The 20925-nt window shown below is 39.4% G+C and overlaps 1 protein-coding gene across 1 annotated transcript; it reads left to right on the forward strand.

The window, feature by feature from the left end:
- Positions 1-1410: 1410 nt before the first annotated feature.
- Positions 1411-20403, forward strand: LOC146461852 (anaphase-promoting complex subunit 5-like). Its single transcript, XM_085086215.1, has 21 exons — positions 1411-1578; positions 3868-3947; positions 4832-4941; positions 5794-5989; positions 7179-7239; positions 7363-7464; positions 8092-8303; positions 9381-9462; positions 10304-10396; positions 11031-11098; positions 11505-11618; positions 12584-12737; positions 13577-13651; positions 14151-14272; positions 15625-15702; positions 15903-15956; positions 16773-16920; positions 18102-18171; positions 18441-18536; positions 19121-19215; positions 20120-20403. Exons 1-21 carry the CDS (start codon positions 1426-1428, stop codon positions 20237-20239), a joined length of 2283 nt encoding a protein of 760 aa, XP_084942341.1. The 5' UTR covers positions 1411-1425; the 3' UTR covers positions 20240-20403.
- The last annotated feature ends 522 nt before the right edge of the window (positions 20404-20925 follow it).

A 20925-nucleotide genomic window follows, 5' to 3' on the forward strand; every position in this document is an offset into this window, starting at 1 on the left:
TAAGGATAAACGTTTAAACCAGTGAAATAAAATCAGTAATGTCCTCTGACTAAATTGACAACCACATGCAAATTCAGGTACTTCATGAAAAGGTTTTGCTCTCAGTTCTTCCATTCTATTTTTGCAGGTGTTTTTGCAAGTTAATATCCTTTGTATCTACCTTTGAGTGACTGTTGACAACTATTGGCCCTTGTAGTGGTTCTTGACAGAATGGCAGTCACTGGGGCTTGCTTGAAATTTTTTATTTATTTATTTTTCTGTTTCTTTTCTCTGCCTTTCTTTTTCTTCCTTTTTTAACCAACCAACCGATCCACATTCACACAAGTGAGGGCAATGAAAACTGAAACATTCATGTGGAGTCTTATCATGGTACAATGTAATTTTTAGGTTATCCACTGTGGAAGCATTGTCCCACAGTGTTTACCTTCCAAAAGTGGCTCTGTAAAATTTGCAATAAGTACTTTAAAATTTATACTATTTAATCCAATACAGCACTGTAAACTCTGTGGTGATTTATCACTTTTGATGATGCCTTTCGTTTCGATTCCAATCATGTGATCCAACCAGACAGTGAAGAGACTTTGTATCTTCTCAAACTATAGAATACTGTTAATTTCGTGGATTCCCATCTTTGAGGTCAGTAGTCTACTTGACAAGCCCGCACAGCGAGCATTTTTAGCAGGATGAACAGTGGTACGTGAATGACAGCGTAATCAGTTTCTCGAATGCCTTCAAGACGTTGACATAAAGTAATCTTATAAGTTAACAATAACGCCACCACGCAAGCGCTCCATAACGTTCTCATCGCTGCTAAACGCCTGTCACCGGCTAAATAAAGTCTTATGAACACAATCGCTGAGAAGTAAGCCACACAACCGTCGCAAGCGAACAAAGGAATAAATACGTTCCACCATGAAAATGTTCCGCCTTCCAATTTCACTGCCACCAACACAGAAAATATAAAAATTGTCACAATGTGAAGCCATAGTTCAAAGATCGATAGTCCCAACCATTTAATGACTTCTTTGAGCGTAAAAATCATCCTATGGAAATCGAGATATGGTGACGGGGACAACTAAAAAGTTGTGCTTGTTGTCACGTACCAACTCTCTTCCTCGATTCCGCCGCCATTTTCCCTCTTGCTTCGCGCAAAGAATTCTGGGTTGCTCCAGTTATACTTTGTGGGAGGGGGTGGAGACAGGCTCATTGAAGGGAAAACCGGTAAATAAAATACCTCATCTGCAGATTATCAAGCCTTTCGTTATATTCACTAAAAATTACTTCAAGAATTTTTTCACTTCTGATTTCAGTTTAACTGCAACATTCATCATCTGCAAGGCTTACAAGGGGACCTCTCCCCTGGAATAAGATTTTGCCCCACGGGAAAGAGGTTGGCGCTAATCTTTGAACACGAAAATTTTCAAAATGGCGGCAGCATTGTGGGTTTCGCCTCACAAAGTTTCTCTCTTGATACTCATCAAATTCATGAGCTCCACGGATGAAGATCAAGAAGAATATTCAGACTGTTTAAGAAGATGCAGTCATAAATTGTCTTTACTTCTGTTGGAATTATTTGAAGTAAGTTGTGCCCATGGAGTATATACCTAAGTTGTTTTTAGCCGGGGTATCCAATCGAATAAATCAATGAAATCGATGATAGAAGACAATCGATGGCAATCCATACCAGTCAATACCAAGTAATCGATTGATATTGTTAACCAATAACCAATCGATGAAGAAAATTTGTGTGACTTTTATCGATTGCTATCGATTCCCAACATCAATCGATAGCTTAACTAGTGATTAGCTGGTATCAACAGGTAGGGGTATAGAATGGTAAAATCCGAGACCCGCCGAGACGCCGAGACCTTCGTTTAAAATCCGAGACCGAGACTAAAGGCTGGTTTCCATATGATCGCAGATCGCAGATCACAATAAGGTCTGCGATTGTCTGCGATCATATGGAAACTACTTCTGCGATCCTGCGATCGCGATCACAGACGATTGCAGAAGATAGAACCATGTTCTATCTGAAGGCTGGTTTCCATATGATTGCAGACGATCGCAGACATTATTGCGATCTGCGATCATATGGAAACCAGCCTTTAACTACTTTTTCTAAATCTGAGCCCGAGACGTCGCGATGCATCACATGTTTTTTACTAACACTGCCGAAAAGCATAGTACGGCAATTTGCGAGCAGAATTCGTCCAAGCTTACATGTTTCACAGAAGCTGCAGAAGCGATTGCCGTTGAGCCGTTCCCAGTTTTTCAAGATTATTGTTTGTTGTCAGTTTAGGACGGTTTATTCAGACTTAATTTTCGCTTGGTTTGCGAGACTCCGAGGTTCAAATTTCAAAATGCGAGATTCCGAGACCAGCTTTATTTTTTCGAGCTCGAGATTCCGAGACTCCAGTTTGAGACGCCGAGATTTCGAGACCCGCCTAAAATTTGCTGAGACCCATTATTTTTGAAGGACCATTCTATACCCCTACAGGTTGCAAACTTTTTCCACATCAGTGTGTCAGGAGTGTTCAAGCCATTACTTTTCCAAAATCATCAGTTTCCATTGATTGGATACCCCAGTATCAAAGGCTTTTTCTATAAAATGCAGACTTTAGACTGAGTATTAAATGTAGACTAGCTGCTGTCAGACCACAAACTGTCAATATTTGCCTGATACATACCCCATATTCTCAGCTGGAAGATTGTCCACAAAATTTCACCACTACCCTTCATTCTACAGTCAGTCTTTCATCCTGGGTATTATTCTCTGAAATACCAGCCTCCTGAGTAATAATAACAATTAATAATAATAATAATAATAATAATAATAATAATAATAATAATAATAATAATAATAATAATAATAATAATAATAATATCGCTGGGGTAGTGGATTTGTACGAGCAGCTTACGCCCAGTAAGGTGTACACAGTCCAAAAAACAGGTGCAGAACAGGGTGATGTCACGTGTAGACTGTGTGGGAAATCTCCTGAGAAGCTTGCGCATGTGCTAGCGGGTTGCTCTGCTCTGGCCCAGTCTAAGTACCTAGAAAGACAACGCAGCACTGAAGGTCCTCTTTTTTGAAATGACGAGGGATCTGAGGCTAATTGATTCAGTTCCTCCCTGGTACTCGTGTGCAGTGCCCAATGAGTCATCTGAGGCATTAGTGTTTTAGGATGTTCCAGTTTATGCGGAACATACCATTGTCAAGGCTAACAGAGTGGACGCTCGATTTGTGGACCACAAGAATAAGAAGGTGTGGGCTGTGGAGATGTCCTGCCCGTGGATGGAGCATCGGGAAAAGAAGTCCGAGGAGAAGACGGTCAAGTACAAGCCACTGCTATTTGAGCTGAAGAAGCGGTACCCTGGCTATGACGTTAAACAATGTAACATCATCCTTGACGTGCTTGGGGGATGGTCAAGGGATGTAGACCTGACAATGAGGAAGCTCTTTGGCAGCATGGGTTATGACGTATTGAGAAGGATGCAGAAGGCTACCATCTCGAGTTCTCTCAACATAGTGAGAACCTTCAAAGCTACCTTCAATTGACTTTCCTTGAGGGAATGGCATAGAAGCTCAATATAGTTTTGGTATTAGAGAACTTTTGATTGTCTATGAGAGTTTTATATTTTATCGCTAATTTTTTTTTTAACTTAGCAGCTTGCTTGTTATAGTTCCCTCAGATCGCATAGGTTACGCTGCGCGCCCTATGTGGTTCTATTTTAGCATCCATACGTTTAGCAACTGCACATAATAATAATAATAATAATAATAATAATAGTAATAATAATAATAATAATAATGAAGGATTTATCTTCTGATGCTTATTCTAAGTAAGTGCTAAAATTTCTCTCTTTCAGGCTCCAGATTTTGAATTGTCTGAGCTATCCAAACAACTTAAGGCTGTGGATGTTCGTTTGCCTGGCTGGCTCATTAAAAGGTAAATGGAGACTTTAATTTGCATTGAACAAATTTATGATCACAATCAAACCAGAATTGGTGGTAATCCATCATGGCTTGCTTTAAAGGAGTTGTAAAGTTGCATTGTAATACTGAATCCCGAACTGTGACAGATCTCTGAGATTATATCTGGGTTTTGTCAAGGAGGCAAATGTCAGCTGTAGTAATAGATACAATTGGAAACAAGCTGTTTGTAAAATTTATAGTGCTTCCAGCACAACCTAAACCTCATTGAAATAAACTACTTACAGCCTTCTTCAACCACCTATAACCGGATATATATTTTTTTCATTTTCTTTAAATAATTTTTGTAACACAAAGGCACTACTTAGAATATGAATACGTACACTGCACTACAATACTTGCAATACCCTATGTTTGTTATTTACAATGTGAAACCTACACTACTTACTATTATCCTAATTACACACATGCTTTAGTCCCTTATCATGCATCAAGGTACTTAGCTGAGCTGGGAAAGAGCATTATAAGATAATTAACAATTTGATGGCAGTTTTCTGTGGTCTATATTCTTTATTTTGTGTTTTTAGATTATTGACTGGATGTTAGGTAGATAGAGCTGATGTGGAGTAATTAAATTTGGGTTTCAAGGCTTAAAATGCACATTCACCTCTTTTGCACTGAGCTCTTCACTGTTGGTAGTTTTGAAATGCTGGGAAAATGGAAATTGTAAATGGGAAAACAGTCACAAAACTCAGTGGTCTTTATGCCTTATTTGTTGAGCATATTTAAGTTTAGGTTCATAAGTAAATAGCGGTGGGGATCCCCTGTCCCTAGCACTTGTAGACAGTCCTGAACTCCTGACATAATTGTATTCATTTCATTTGTCTCTTGTACATGTAGCTTGCATGGGCTTGTAGTCAGTGGAGTTTCTGGCATTTCTGAGTTCTTTCAGTCCTTGCAAAAACTTCTGATAGGACAAGAGCCTGCCTTGCATAAGAAAAGTTTGTTTGGTGAGTCCTCTGTCAGAAAAATAGATTTTAACGACAGGGTGGTCATTTTTATATGTACTGTATTAAACACCTACATTGTATATAAGACTGAAGATTGTCCTAAAAGTAAACAGCTGGCCAAGAAGCTAAGCTTTGAGGGCAACTGTGAAATTTTGATGACAATCTTTAAATCTGAGGACATCATACTCCGATATATCAGCTGCCTGTAGGGGTTTATTTATTTTATAACCCTCCAATTAATTTCTGAAATGTGCCCACTCTACAGTGGAAAAGATGAAACATCCAGTTATTGTCATGGCTTGATTGCATCCATTGGCAAATAAATTCAAGCTAATTGTTTTACAAGATTTCATCAAATTGAGATTGGATTACAATAACTAAGATCTTAAACTGTGACTTTCTTTCTTTATTCTCCTTGTAAAAAAACAAAACAACAGGACGACTGTTATCAAATCGGATGGCTATTGTTCTCTGATCTAGCCGCTGTTCTACTTTTGTACCATGAGAAGTGTTCTGTTGAATGAGAATGTGCAGACATTATTTGGTGGGTTATAATTAACAACTATTTCATGAGCGCACGTTGGATGTGAGGTGATAGATAGCCAACAAGGCGTGTAGCGCCGAGTTGGCTATAATCTTCTCATATCCAACAAACGTGAGTTATTGTTTTATTGAAAACAATCCAGAAATATTGCTAGATTTTGCTGATTTAACTTTGCAAGAACAATATTTATTAGAAGACAATTTAATGGGCTCTATCTCTCGGGCATGGTATAATGGCTGCTAAACCATTCAAATTGCTTGAATTATATTATACAATGATCCAGTTTTAAATAATGTTTATTATTCCAGGTTTGTTTACAAGACATATGGCCCTATCATTTCACAAGATGAGTTTCAGCCAAGTGAGTCATTTCGTAGATCTACTAAAGACCTACTTGGAAAGCTGTGAAGATGGTAATGTTGATGATGAGATGGATAGCAGCATGGATGTAAGCATGCAGAGTGTGGAAAATGAAGAGGAAGAAAATGTCACCAAGAAGATCAGGTTAGGGTTAATGTGCTGAAAAGAGATACTCCTCTGAGAAGGACGTTTTTTATAAGGAGTGGAGATTGATGAGTTTGAGACTTTGTGAGTTGGCAGGACTAAAATTTTTTCTGTAGGTCTGAAGTTTTCTGAGCCAAGTAAAAGAAATTGGTCCTCCAAGATGATTTCATGCAAAAAATCAAGAGTGTGAGACTTGTGAACTTTGACTTAAATTTCACAAATGATTTTTGAAAGACCATTTGCCATTATTTTGCCAATGTTAACATGATAGAAAAATGTGTATTTCATGAAAAAAATCTAAAAAGTGTATCTTGAACATCAGGGGCAGGTATGCACATGCTTACACCCCAGCCCCCAGCCACTGTGACTGGGGCCTACTCGTAACTGTTCTCTCTCGTGGAGAAGATTCTTCCATTTCATCATAAGGAATTAATTTTTCTGTCAAATTTTCAAGGAGTCCCTTTGTCCTTGCCCATCATCTGCAACTGCATGATTGTATTATACCTGACAGCAACTAGACGGCCCAGCTTTCTAGTTAATCTTGTTGCCAGCAGTTGAGCCTCTACGTATGAACACCTCCATGACATACCCAAGCCCCAAATCATATACACTCTACAATGTGGCCTTTAGAATCTTTACTACTTCGGCCTACAGACTTGTTATCACTTAGAACTTTCGTTTAGCTTTTAACAGAGAAGAAAGGAGATCATTTCAAGCATCAGCTGGGTCAGTTTTTAGGCAAAAGCCGTAAGCTTATTGTGCAGTACCCACCCCATGGAAGGTCATTGGAAATTCCTAGGGGGAGAGGGGTCTTAAAGACTTTGATTAGAAGCAAAGTATGAAGCTAAACTGGAATTTCCTGGGGGGACGGGGGTAACAAAACAAAAAACCTCCCATGGGGGTAGTATGGATATTTTCTAGAACTGCGCATTAGGCCAATTTGGGCCCATAAATCACAATATAAATATGAAGTACATGTATGTTTCTGAGACTATAACCATGCCAAATAAGAATGAATTTAGAGAAAATTGGATTTTAAGGTCAAATCATCACTTGCACCCTTCTTCCATGCCAGCAGGCCCACACATTATGGTTAAGGAAAGGCTGTTTTACTAAATTTTATAATTTTAAACAGTCACTTTCTAAGTTGGCTAGGTCTGAAATAAATGTATGCTTTCTGTCTTTACAGAAAACCATTCCTCCAAGGCTCTGTGTCAAGCAGGCAAGCGGAGTTCTTCCTGGCAAAGCAGGTAATTATCGAAAAAGCAGCTTGTTTGCAATTCTTTTGGGTAGTGTATGTAAGGTCATTCACATGACAAGGACAAATAATCAGCGGAAAAGTATTAATTAAATTGAAAGATTTTTCCAAACAGGTGTCACTGATTCAGTCCACTGAAGAAGAGGCCCTACCATCACCAGAGTTGCAGTCAAGAATCAATGACATTTTAAAAGCTTCTCCTAACATCTCAGAGGCTGTAAGTTATTATCCATTTTGTATTTGCGCATTTGTAAGAAATCAAGTAAGAAACGAACGAACGAACGAATGTTTCATTTGTTGAGGTGCATAGACTTTGTGAGTTGGCAAGACTAGAATTTTTTCTGTAAGTCTGAAGTTTTCTGAGCCAAGTAAAAGAAATTGGTCCTCCAAGATGATTTCATGCAAAAAATCAAGAGTGTGAGACTTGTGATCTTTGACATAAATTTCGCAAATGATTTTCTAAAGACCATTTGCCATTTGCCAAGGATGGCATCAACATGATAGAAAAATTTTGCGCATTTCATGAAAAAATTCTAAAAAGTGTACCTTGAACATGTGTACCTTGAACGAACGAACGAACGAACGAACGTTTCATTTGTTGAGGTGCATAGCCTGTGTTCTTGTTCATTGATTGAAAGGTATGGATAATGAATATTTTTAGGGTCCAAAGAGTTTGGAAGAGCTGGTAGTCATCACATGTTATGCAAAAAATGAGTAACACTTTTTATTGAGATTTAACATTGAACTGAAATCACTCTGTAATAGGAACATTTCGGTAAAACCTGTCGTCTGTGGTTCAGTCAAGAGTCAATAACAATCCAAGGCATTCCTTCTTCTGCAACAGCATTATGCAAGCTTTCTCAACTGTTTGAGAACAAAGGAATTCAAGGGTGCACTGGACAGCCTTTATCATTACTTTGACCGGCAACAATGGCATGGAGAATCTGCTGCAAGTAAAATACTCAGTGATTCAGAAGAAAGTGAGGCTGAACGGTGTCACAGATTCAGATACGCTGCCCTGATCCTTGCAGCTTTTCACTGTCGATTCGGTCACAGGTATGAACTTTTATTTACTTCATCCTGTCTCCTGAGTAAATTTATTTTTATAGCAGAGGTGTGCCAACTGTGTGTGGTTACTGTGCCACTATTTTGACCCGAGTGGAGGTGTGTCAGTGTAGTGGTTAGCACATTGGATGCTAGTTCTAATGATCAGGGATTCCTTGATGTCTTTCTTCACCTTGGTGTATAAATGGGTTCTGGTGAGATACTGCTGTGGGCAACAGTGCAATGAGGAGACTAGTATCTCATCCAGGGGGTAGTAACAAAACTATTAGTTGCTTTATTCAGGAGAAACCAAGTTACGTTCTAGGTGGTCGGGCTACCAGTGGCTCCTTTGCAATTTTACAGTTAACATCTGCCTTTTACTTGAGGAGTCTGATCAGTGGTCAGAGTCTTAGTGTGTTTTCCATTAGTGAGAACTGGGGCCCATTTCTTGAAAGTCCCGGTAACTTACAGGGCCCGATAAGTGTCTTTGGTGATAAATGTTTGTTAGCAGAAGCCAATTTTTGTTAGCTTTGAATACTAAATTTTCAAATCTTATACTAATTTGAAAACATTGGCCAAGTACCATGTCCGTAATCACTATGTAATCGGCAAAAAAAAATTTAAAAATATACTTATCGGGCCCGGCAAGTTAAAGGGACTTTTGAGAAACCGGCCCCTGGTAAGCCAGAACGGTCAGTTTGTAAATGGAGTGTGCCATTTTTAAGGCCAGGATCTACAAATTCTTGGAGAAATGTAAGTGCTATTTTAATTTGAAAAACTGGTGTATTTATAACCAAGCCTTCAAATTGGAGAATTCCATCACTTAATTGACCTTTCTGGCCAGCCAGTTCTGACAAAAGCACTGATGAACCATCTGAGGTTTTGGTTCTTAGTGCATTGTGAGCTGTGCTATTGGAAGGAAAGGGCACTTCATGCTTGACTACCCATCACTCAAGTCAACACATGACAGCTTCAGGCATTGTTGGTTTTCTGTTTAGAGTGAAAACTGGCATCATGTTACCGTGACATATTTTAATACAATGTGGTTGTGTCTGTAAGTATAACAAAACAAAATTGATTGATTTTTAGACAAGAGGCACTGGCAGCACTAAAGGAAGCCATAAAAATAGCACAGGAGACAAATGACCACATATGTTTGGAACACTGTTTGGTAAGTCTTCTCAGGGCCTTAAACAAGAACAAACTTCCACTAGTCAAATGTTTTTATGCAATGGTGGAAAGAAAAATAAAGTAACCACAGGTGTACCAAAAGTGTACATGTATCCCTTAATAACGATTATTGTTATAATTCTTAGGTACCGTATCTCCAAAGTGTTCTCTTCTAACCAGTTATGTGTAATGGTTTGATAAAGGAAACTTTGTTGACCTGCATCCCATTGCTGCTCAGTGGTCACCCTTCAAAACTTTGTTAATATATCCACTTCTTCATAATTATACTGAATACAAGTTGCAATCTAGATCTTTCTTAAGTAACAATCTGTATGCCAGTTACCAGTAGGTTACATGCAAATATATTTGTGGTCTTACATTTTTTCACAAGATTAATTTTATAAAATGAATTGTAAGTCAAAATTCAAGAACATTAGTATTGTGTGAAGAAAAAGAAAGAAAAAAAAATGGCAGAAAACAATGACAAGCTGTCTGAGATGCCACTGTGTTGGCTCAGGATTAGTTTTTATTTTTTTTAATTGAATTGAAGTTTGTTGTCTTTGCAAACCTAATTATCCTATGAGTTAAGGTCAGTGAATTTTTTAGTAAAATTTTGAAAAAATGACCCGCACTTGAGCTCAAGTTCATTGGGACACCTCATTTATGACCATTGCTGGAGTGTTAGTTCTCAAGCAGGGCACATGGCCCCCTTGACTCTAAGACAGTCTCAGTATTAAATACATGAAGCCTTAACAAATCACCGTCTTTAAGATTAGAACTTGTGATCCCCCTATTTCCTCAGCAAGGAATTTACATAACTCAATTTTTTTTTCTGCTTACAGGGATGGCTTTACAGACTGGAACAGGAAGGCAGTTCTCAAGCAAAGCTTTTGTTGGACAGATTTGTTGCCAGGGCTGCAGAACTCAAGATACCTGTATGTGTTTTCATTTAATATTCAAAAACTACAAACTAAATTTAGACTTTATTTAACAAGGGTAATACTCAATAGTCTAATTACCAACAAACCTTTGGCCCTCAGATTTGGGATTGAATTGAAAATTGGAAATGTTGTTTTTTGAGGAGAGGGGAAAAGCAGAGTACCTGGAAAAAACCTCTTGCAGTAAGGAACATGACCCTCAACAATAATATTAATAATTAATAATATTATTATTAAATATAACTCACATATGCTGACTAGTCTGGGTGAGAGCTTTCTCCATTGTGCCATCCCTGCTCCCCATACATATCTTTAATGGTATCATTAATTGGCATTTGTGTCAAACTTTTTCTTTGAAATATTGAACATATTTGTACTTTCACAGTTACCTTAATTATTTTAGTGTTCTTAATCTATTGTGTAAATTTCAAAACTCATTACTTGTATGTTGATCGTTTTTACTCTGCGTATTTACATTTCATAATGAAAATGATGACACGGAGTTGTCAAAATTATGTCATCTCCTCCTATCGTTAGTTTTTTGTCTTAAAACACTAATAGGCAGTGATGATTATTGTGCACAAAAGAGCAACCATCCTGACAACTTTGACCTGCTCTGCTTCTGTTTCAGTATTTAACATCACTTGGAATGCTAAGCCATTGCCAGTATGATGCTATGAATGCTGCTCCTCCTCCCAAGTGAGTAAAATTAATTATTTATTTATTTCATAAAGTAATCACTTCATTCTCTTAATATATTCTACTCCCTTATTTCTTTTAGTGTCTCTTTAATATATTGTATATCTTCTTTTTGTCTTACTCTGCCTGCTTCGTTTAGCTTTTGCTACCCGCGGTCCAGTGTATTTAGTAAAAGAAGTTGCATTTCTCTGTATTTATACATTTAATGTATTTATAAATTTAATGTGCACTTAATGATGAAATAAATAAAGATTGTTGTTTTAATGATGATTATTCCATGAGCCCCCATTGGATATGAGATGATAGATAGCCAACAAGATATGTTGTGCCCAGTTGAGGAGTTCCGCATGTGAATATTTCATCTTACTGCAATCAACAGCCTGCTGATTTTCTTTTTGTCTTCTAGGGTTTTACAGAACCTTTCCCAAATCAACATTGTGAACTCTCAGAATTCTCTGTCAGACCTTATGGCTGCAGCACATGTTCAGCAAGCAGCAACATGGCAGCTCTATGGTAAAGAGTAAGTACTGCAATAACTTTTGCAACAGGTTAGGTAGGGAAAGAGGATGGCGAAATACAGTCGAACCTCCATGTGCGATCACGTCTTGTAAGTGTCCACCTATCCAAAACACCAAATTTTTCCCGGTCAAAGTCCTATAGTTGGAACCTCTGATAAACGACCACCTCTTGTTAGCGACTTCAACCACTTTTCAAGGTGACACCATTATGATTTTCATTGTTTTTAAACCTTTGTAAGCAACCGCTTGACACATGGTCTGATCTCCATGTCCGTATACACTACGCTACTCAGAGTTTACAGGGAACTTTAGTGACAACCTAGCACTGCTTGTGTTGTAACTAGGAAAATGTATGCAACAAATTCTCTTCAAATAAGTAGTTGTGTCAGACCTGTTCCCGGAAGAGACTCCCTCTGGTTCGATTCTTGTTAGCGACTACCTCCCGTAAACAACCACCAAATCATGGCATTTTGGGTGGTCTCTTACGGGAGGTTCTACGGTAGTTTAAAATTCTGAATATAAACCATGCAGTGTTAAATACAAGAGAGGGTTCTCATGTCAAAAAACTTACAAAGCTGGCTTCTCGGACTCGGCAAAGTAGGTAGTAAACATAAGAAGATTTGGAAAGAATTGACACTTAAAACTTTTTGAAAGTTAACTGGAACACTGTGGCATGGCTTGCATTCATTCAAAAGGCTTATTTTTAGGGAAGGGCTTTCTTTTAGAGGGCCTATTATTGGAGAGAATTTTGTGTTTCAAAATTGGTTGAGTTTTAAACAACTTAAATCATTAACTAAGCTAACAGGTTTTAACCCTTTTTTTTAACACTCCAGAAGTACTCCAGGGCTTTCCAAAATTGGCTTATTATTCCTACCCAATAATACAATGTTGCAGCCTTGTGAAACTCAAATTTTGTGGTTCTGTTTGTAACCATCTGTGTTTTGAATTCTTTTTATTGTTTTCTAAGTTGCATTGCAGGCATCTTTGCTCAGTTTCCACTCCAGCTAAGCACCTCAACAGGTCAGGATACCATGTCTTCAGTTGGTGGAGGTACTGGAATACAAAGTGCGGAAGCCACTTGTTTGTCACTGTGCAGTCTGGCAGACCAGCATGCAGACAAGGTAATTGATATTCATCTTCAGGAGTGCTTCATGATTGGCAACATCCGGAGGCCAATTTTATAAAAAAAATAAAAATAAAAAATAAATAAATCACTTTATTAAAGTGTCAATGTATTTAGCGCAGAGCACTAATTGGGGACACTTTCCAGATCGAATTGGAATTTAGAAGTGTTGGTTTTTGAGGAGAGGGAAAAACCGGAGTACCCGGAGAAAAACCTCTCGGAGCAAGGACGAGAACCAACAACAAACTCAACCCACATATGACACCGAGTCCGGGAATCGAACCCGGGCCATATTGCTCTCACCACTGCGCCATCCCTGCTCCCCTTACGTTTGCACTTGTAATTAACAAGCTGGGCCCTTGTTTTTACATACAAACACAAGAAAGAACTCAACAAGAACTGAGTTGAAAAACGACTTCAGTAAATTCTCATTAATTAAACACTTCGGAATATGTGGCTTGGTTCTCCAAACCCCATCCTACTTCAGACCAAAATATGCAGTTTTCTGACCTGAATCCATACCAATTTCTGTCGCACCCCGTTTTCAGACTTTTAGACCAAAGTGGTAAAAATCTATGCCCAATTTCAGACCATAACGACTCAAAAACCATATCCTTTGGTGCCACATACCTCCACCCACGGGAGCCTGCTTGATTTGACTTCCGATATATTTGTAACATCTGCACACCACCACACTGATCTCAATACAACTTGACTCTCTCCTATCCTAAACACAAGAAAATCTATCAAATTCTGTACAATCGAACAAGACATGTATAGTGGAATTGAATTTCATAATACTTTTGACACTGTCTCATTGTGTGCTTACTGTTGCAGGGTATGTTTCAAGAGGCCACGGAAATCATATCTTTTTGCAGATCCAAATTTCCTGAACATTCTAATCTATCGAAGGTGGGTAATTCGCTCGTGACAAAAAGCTCTACCAAGTTAGCTTGTGACTAGTTTAGCCTCTCTCAAATTCTGAAAATGAAAAAAAATTAAAGTTCTATTCACTATTAGTAATATTAGAGATATTTAGAATTACGTTTACGGACGACAGACATTCAAGAAATCAAGAAAGGATTCGAGTATAAGCTTAACCTGATAAAACACCGCCGTTTTTTTTTACTTCGTATCATACTTTTGGACTTGTATTTCAAATTATGTTGCCGTCAGTTACATAAGCAATACCAGTAGTTGTTAAGTTCAAATACTACCCCACAAGTTGTTGCTTTAAAACTAATCCGAAATCGTGTATAAATAAAAGTCAGTATGGTATGGTATGGTATTATGGTATGGTATGGTATGGTATGGTATGTTATAGTACGGTACGGTACGGTACGGTACGGTACGGTATGGTATGGTATGGTGTGGTATGGTATGTTATGGTACTGTGGGGTTTGCCTTATAGCTGTGGATGACAGCAGAGGCCAGGATAGACCACAGTAGAGCCTTACTCCAGGGAGACATGGATAGAGCAAAGACATGCGTAGAACAACTAGCAGCAGTGGATGAATCTGAAGCAGAGTACAGGTACAGACATGTATGTACAGTATATTGGGGGGGGGGGGGGGGGGCATGCTTTCCACAACCTTGGCTCTCGGTTTTCACCTCAGATCTCCTTTGTCATGTAACACAATGCAATACTGCGCTGCTTTTCCTAATAGACCCTTATCACTCGGCGGCCATGTTGAGTCTCGGAGGAATAAAAAGCTTTGTTTTTGCACGGCAAGCCTCGGCCAGACGCGAATTTAGTGCGAGGCACAAAAACAAAGCTTTTTATTCTCCTGAGACTCAACATGGCCGCTGTGTGATAAAGGTCTATTGTCCCAATTCCACTGTCTCACAAGTTCCTTTTATTGCTATTTTCCCTCCCCCCCACCCCCGTTTCTCTTCTTTTCTCAAGCTGTTTAGCTGTATGCGACAGTTTCCGCAGTAACGTGCCTTGTTACTTTCAGAATTAGCAGCCATTTTCTATCGTCAACTCCTGCTTCTTTGGTTGGGTCAGTTGTTGCTTTCGAAACTTTACAGCATTAAATAAGAATAAATATACGATTCAATTTAAACACCATGAGGAGCTTAGGAGAGTGTCTCGCACGGGCATTGCTTTTCCAAATATTTATTCAAGACCAACGGGACCACCATCCAAAGGATAACGATGATGATACAACAAGAAGACACTAAAGAACAAGAAACAAAAGAAATACCGTTAGATTAAACCATATCGCTGTTAAGTCAGAGCAAAAAAAAAAGCTTAAGTTTAAAAAGAAAAAAGAATAGGAACGACAGAAAGGAAGAAGCTCTTCAAACATTCTGATAAAGCGTGGGATTTGCGTTTATGTTTTCTTGAAAAACTGAGTAGATAGATGAGCGTAATGCAAAATAATTCTGACCTTTGACGCTAACGCAAAACTACTGAAGTTTAACGAGAAACTGAAAACGGCGAGCGGCAAATGGAGGAGAAACACGGTCACGTGGTCATTTCTGCCGTTTGCTGTTTGCGCGAACGTTACAAGATTTAAATCTCTCTAATAATTCTATTCAAAGGTAATGGTGTGCAAATTGTGAGAATCGATAGTCGAGTTATCTTTGAGTAATGTCTGGGGAATCTCTGAGGCATAAGTAACGAGTGCACGGCTTAGCTGCTTTCCTGCTTGTATGTTGCGCAGTCTTGATATCCCCCCAGCTTCCCCTCTCCCTCCTCCACCATCGTATAAGAATAATACCAATTGTGCGCAGTCTAGTCTCCCTCGCGGCCGTTCTGCGTCTCGTCACGCAACGCTCCTGTGGGGAAAAGCGTTGCGTGACGAGACACACAACGGCTGCCAGGGCCGAGGGAGACTATTCGCAGTCTGGTGATTAATAATTATATTTTTTGTTTTTAGGTTAGCTTTAAACATGCTTCATACCGGAGATTATGCTGCTGTGTTCCCTTTACTGCAGAAGCTTCTTGAGAGTTCCAGGTAATGAAACATTATATTATGTAGAATTTCAATAGCGAAAACTTCACTGCTTTTCATATCAACAGCCTTTGAGAAATGGTAGTCTTTGATTGATGACTAGTATTGTACATATCGGCAATTTTAAAAGGGAGAATTCATAGCCTAGAAGATGAAGTTCATTGCCTCATGTCAATTATTGTCTTATTGTATGTAACTTCCAGAGACAAAGTGTTCATAAACGATGGTAAGAAATCAGCTGCCGAGTATCAAGCCAGGTAATACACGATCGTGATGCATAATGGCAATTTTACCCACAATCTCTCAGTTTTACTAGTACTGGTCTTACAGCGATTAATTGAGTTTGCTTTGGTTTTGCTTTATTACGCTCAATGATTGGTTAGCAAAACAAGCGCCACTTTCTCAACCAATGAGAAGTAATCGTGATCTGCTCTGACGAATTTTCCCGCGCTTGGCGCCGGTTACATGTATTTGCTTGGAATTCTGATTGGTTCATTGCGCTGTTTACGTCTGTTGTGGTTCAGTGGCCAGAATAATTACTTTGGTTTTACGACACTCGGTTCAATACCGCTCGAGTCTGTTGTAATTATCGTACTAGTCCAAGTAACAAAGTCATACTCTTGGCTCCAGAGGTAGATGTTGTTGCAAAATGAACCACATTGGTGGTTAAGCCTGGTTTTCACAAGCGACGCAAGCGCAAACATAAGAGTGCTTACTTAACCGTGAAAACTGCCTCGACACAAGCGTAAGCACAAGCGCAAACACAAGTGTCAAAATTTTTCCTTTTCTTGTGCTTGCGTCGCTAGTGAAAACCAGGCTTTAGGGTTCAGCCGAGATGGAGACGTTTTATGTTGCTATTTTGCGCTGCTTTGTTTGCACTGTTAAATACTCACATAAAGGAAATTGTGTAAAAAAAAGTGAGTAAGTGACCTTGTAGGCTCAAAAATGTAAAAACGTGCTCATTGTTTGCTCGGTTTTTTTCAATGTTAGAAGACTTTTTTTTCCATAAATCGTTAAATTACGTTCTTTTTTTACGTAGTTGTTCAAACGCTATATTTTCTTTTCACCCACAGAATTCTTCTAGCGCTAACTCAGCTGTTCCTGTTACTAGAGGACCCAGTTTCTGCCTTACCGTACGCCCTGAACTGTTTAACCGTCTCATGCTCGCATTTCCTGGACAATGTAGCCGCCTTGGCTTCACTCTACATCGCACAAATACAGGTATTACGGGAACGCTTTTTATGGTGAAAGGACAAAGTTTGGGGAGGTACTGCCCTCCCCTGGAAAATGACTTGTGAAAAAAGTAGACGGCAAACGGTCATCCCTTTCCCCTCATATCCTACAGCGGAAGTTTAATGGCAATGCAAATCAACGGCTCGCAGCCTGACTGTTTGCTCAATCCAACATGCGCGACAGGGGCTACATTAGTTTAGATGAAGGGCCGCAAGAATTCCCTGTACAGTCAACTCTCTCAAAGCGACCACTTCTCGTAAGCGACCACCTCCCGTAAGCGACCACTTCGTAAACAACCGTTTTGTTTCTCAGTTAAATACTGTTTCAAGAGCTCTTTCGTAAGCGACCACCACTCAAATTTCTAAGGGACCGCGACCACTTTTTAGGCCAGAAATTTGACATATTCTTTTGTTTTCCGTTTCCGATAAGCGACCACCCAAAATATTCGCGTATGATCTGAGTACATAATTACTCAGAAGCAACAAAAGTTCAATTTTTAATGACGCTACCCCGGACAACTGACAGTTTACAGACAGAGAAGATTACTATAATTAGATCTGTAGGTAAATGGGAAATGTTACAGTGATCTGTTCCAAAATGTTACACAAAGTTTCGTCAGAAGAATGAATAGACGTGAAAAAATCAAATAAATTAGTTTCTATTTGCCTAATTTTAGCTGCTAGGGTAATATTTTTAGGTAATTAATTTATCAGTCCAGCGTTAGGCTTATTTTATTGATCTTTCCCGTAAGCGACCACCTCCCGTAAGCGACCACTTTGTCGTGCACCAAGGGTGGTCGCTTACGAGAGAGTTGACTGTATTCTTCTTACTCGGGTCTGAATCAAGAATAAAATTCCAAATATAATCCCCCCCACCCTGCGAGCAGTGGTTTCTCAACTGGAGGCTACCCCCCACCCCCCCCCCCCCCCAAAAAAAAAAAAAAAAAAAAAAAAAAAAGATTCATTCGCCCGTGGAAAGAAATAATCATTTTTGGCGAAATTCTGCCTTGAGGTCATTTTTTGTTAAAATCTGTCAGTCGAGTTATGAAAATAATTACAAAGTTAAAACGTTTGAAATGTTCTCTCCCGTTTGATTTCTCCTTCTTCCGTTTAAACCGGTTGTGCAGGCTTTTTATTTTCGGTTTCTAACCAAATTATTGTCTTTGTAAGCTTTCATTAGGTTTGCCCACAAAGGCCGTCACCATGGTGAAGAAGACCATGGTACAGATTTTGTCACACGGTGAGTTTTCATTACTTTTGGAGTAGTTAACAGTGATCAGCATCAATTTTCTCCTTGTAATATCAATGCTTATTCATCCCCTGAGGTCATGAGAATTTATGATCACCCAAGGTGAATTTTCTCGATATTTTGATGATTTCTCAATAGTTCTTTTACTGGAAAAGTATGGGGTCAAGATAGGAGAATTTGTTCTTTGATATTAGGGGATAAATGGTTAAAAAAGGTTTGTGTTGTTAGTGTTCGTCATGTTTTTCTCCTTTGTGATGCAGGTTCATTGTATGTCCAGTGCTGTGCTCGATTCTTATTAGTCAAGTGCCAGCTGACTGCTTCAGCGCAAAACGAGGATAAATCACGGCGGGAAAATGGTAATTCACTCTGTTTCGCAATGTGCTCCAACTTTTCCATGAACTGCTTCAAGAATTTTGATTCATAACTACCAGCCCCTCGATTTTCATCGGTTAAAATGCGAGCTGAAAGTGATGGCGGTCAAAATTGATTAAAGAAACCAACACTGTACGATATTTCATAGCAGTGGAATGTCAATTATTCAGAAACTCCCGATTCTTCGAACCGAAAGTTATTTCCCTTGGATTTGCTTCGGTCACATTTTTAACCGCGATTTTTTGGGACTCCCGATTTTTCGAACCAAATTCAGTTTCCCTTGGAGGGTCGAAAAATGGGTATTCAACTGTAGTGTTCTTGACGTCAATAGAAAGTAAAAGCATGCAAGCAATCTCAGAAAGGATTGATTGTCTTTTCCCATACAAAGTTAACTACTTGTTCGTGCAATTTTTTCCCGCCCATTTCGACTTTTTCCTCGTCTCCTCTATCTTCCCCTGGGTCTCTAAGGATGGCCAAACAAAAACAACGTGGCCAGTTATTCGTTTTTGTAATTCAGTACAAGCATCTTGTATAAACTGATCGGTGTTGCTCTGTTTTGTTGCTACAGACTTGCGTTCCACTCTCCCTGCTCTCGAAACTATTGTGAAAGGATTCAGAAAGTTAGGTGCTATCAACAAAACCAAAGATGTATTGTACTATCAGGTAACGTAGCCGCACCTTGTTCAATTGTTGAAACAAAAAGTGGGAGGCATGTCAGTGATTTAAAGGTGAACTAAGCAAGTTATTGCTCCATTGCGTCTCTAGCCAGGTGTGCATACGTGGGCACCCAGTTAATAAAATGCTCACTGTAACTTCCGGGGGGGGGGGGGGTGGGTACTCCCGATAATGGACTATGCAGGTAGGCTCCTAGAACCTTTTTCAGGCTGGGGTTATGTAAAAGGGTAGGGATTTCACGAGCCGAAGTATACAAATTGGTAGGGAAAACTGTCATTTAGGTATTTAAGAAGGCCTTTCAAAATATCTCGAACAGACCGATGAAAAAAGACAGTTTTTCTACTGTAGGTATGTGAAAGAAGTACCATTTTACTATAGAAGGTGTATGAAAGGGTTACCTTTCCCGTTAAGAATGATCCGAGTACGCCTCTACATCCTCCCCCGCCCCCTCGGTATTTCTATTTTCATGTCCTATTGACACGAATACGTATTGGAAACACATACTTTTGTAAACGAACTCAGTCCCCCCCCCCCCTCCCTCCGTTCAAAGAGCGGAGAACTCTATCCAGCGGATAAAATGTATTGATTCGAGTGCGTGTTGTCCGCTGGACAGCGATTTATACGCTGGATAGAGTTGTCCGCTCTTTGAACAACTGGGGTCAGATTGAAATGCTTTGAAAACTGAAACATTTGAAAACGCATTGGTGTGGATGGTACCTAAGAAAAATTACAACAAACTGCCGTTCAATAAGAATAGTCTTTGTTACTATGTTATCTTTATTAATTACCCAGGTAAAATAGATTACATTGAAAAAACTAAAACACTTTACTCCAATACTTTTTTTCGACAGGTTATTAGTGTCAACTCTAACACTTTGTTTTTTGTTACCAGGCGAGAATATATGACGAGTTAGGCTACACCATCGAAAGGAATGCATGTGCTGCGGAGTGCTGTGAAATCCTGCAAAGACAACCTGTTCACCACATACGGTCATCTCTGTTTGTTTTGTGACAACCTCTTATTGAGAGTTTGCAGGGAACTGGAGGAATATGACTTCAGAAAAAAAGTGAACTTGGACGTCAGTGGTGAAGCGGAGAAGGCAGATCACTCTGCTTAACATCCATTGTGGATAGGACAGACTTTGCCTAATACACGTCCAGCGGCGTAAAGAAAGAGCCTAACCAATTAGAATCTCGGGCGCTAGTCGGTGTTCGCGCGAACAGGCCGAGAGGCCTGAAGCGAACATTTATTACTCAGAGTTTCAATCTGTTCAGGTATAGGCTGTGTAGCTGGCGGTTTCGTTGGTGGTAGCCCGCGGCGGAGCCGCGAAAACGAGAGAAGATCAAAATTATCGTCTTCTCGCGGTTTGCCGCGGCTCGTTCCCACGGCTCCGCCGCCGGCCCCAACGAAACCGTCAGCTACGCAGGTTAGTTCAAGTAACTTGTACAGCATAAAGACGTCAAAGGCACGGATTCAATCGCTCTGTGAGAGGAAAACAGAAATAGAATTTGTTACAATCAAGACCAGCATTGTCTGCCTTAAATCTCTGGGTTAAGACTTGGGGAACTGGCAGTTGGTTAACCGCGGTAATAAAAACGTAAAAAATAAGAAATGTCTGTTTAAGATAAGGGTTTCACTTTGAGAGCTCAAAGCTGATAAGTTCTTTTGTGAGTTTACTGTTGTTGTTTTTTTTTTGT

This window comes from Pavona decussata, unplaced genomic scaffold, assembly GCF_977016875.1.
Source record: "Pavona decussata unplaced genomic scaffold, jaPavDecu1.1 SCAFFOLD_193, whole genome shotgun sequence".
Taxonomy (NCBI): Eukaryota; Metazoa; Cnidaria; class Anthozoa; order Scleractinia; family Agariciidae; genus Pavona; species Pavona decussata.

What these genes read in the sequence shown, in the direction of transcription:
- LOC146461852 (XM_085086215.1), top strand. Translation starts at nt 1,426, where the DNA reads ATGGCGGCAGCATTGTGGGTTTCGCCTCACAAAGTTTCTCTCTTGATA. An exon ending in CTCCTAACATCTCAGAGGCT is followed by an intron (nt 7,465 to 8,091) that starts GTAAGTTATTAT and finishes CTTCTGCAACAG; the next exon opens with CATTATGCAAGCTTTCTCAA. An exon ending in TGGCAGCTCTATGGTAAAGA is followed by an intron (nt 11,619 to 12,583) that starts GTAAGTACTGCA and finishes TTGTTTTCTAAG; the next exon opens with TTGCATTGCAGGCATCTTTG.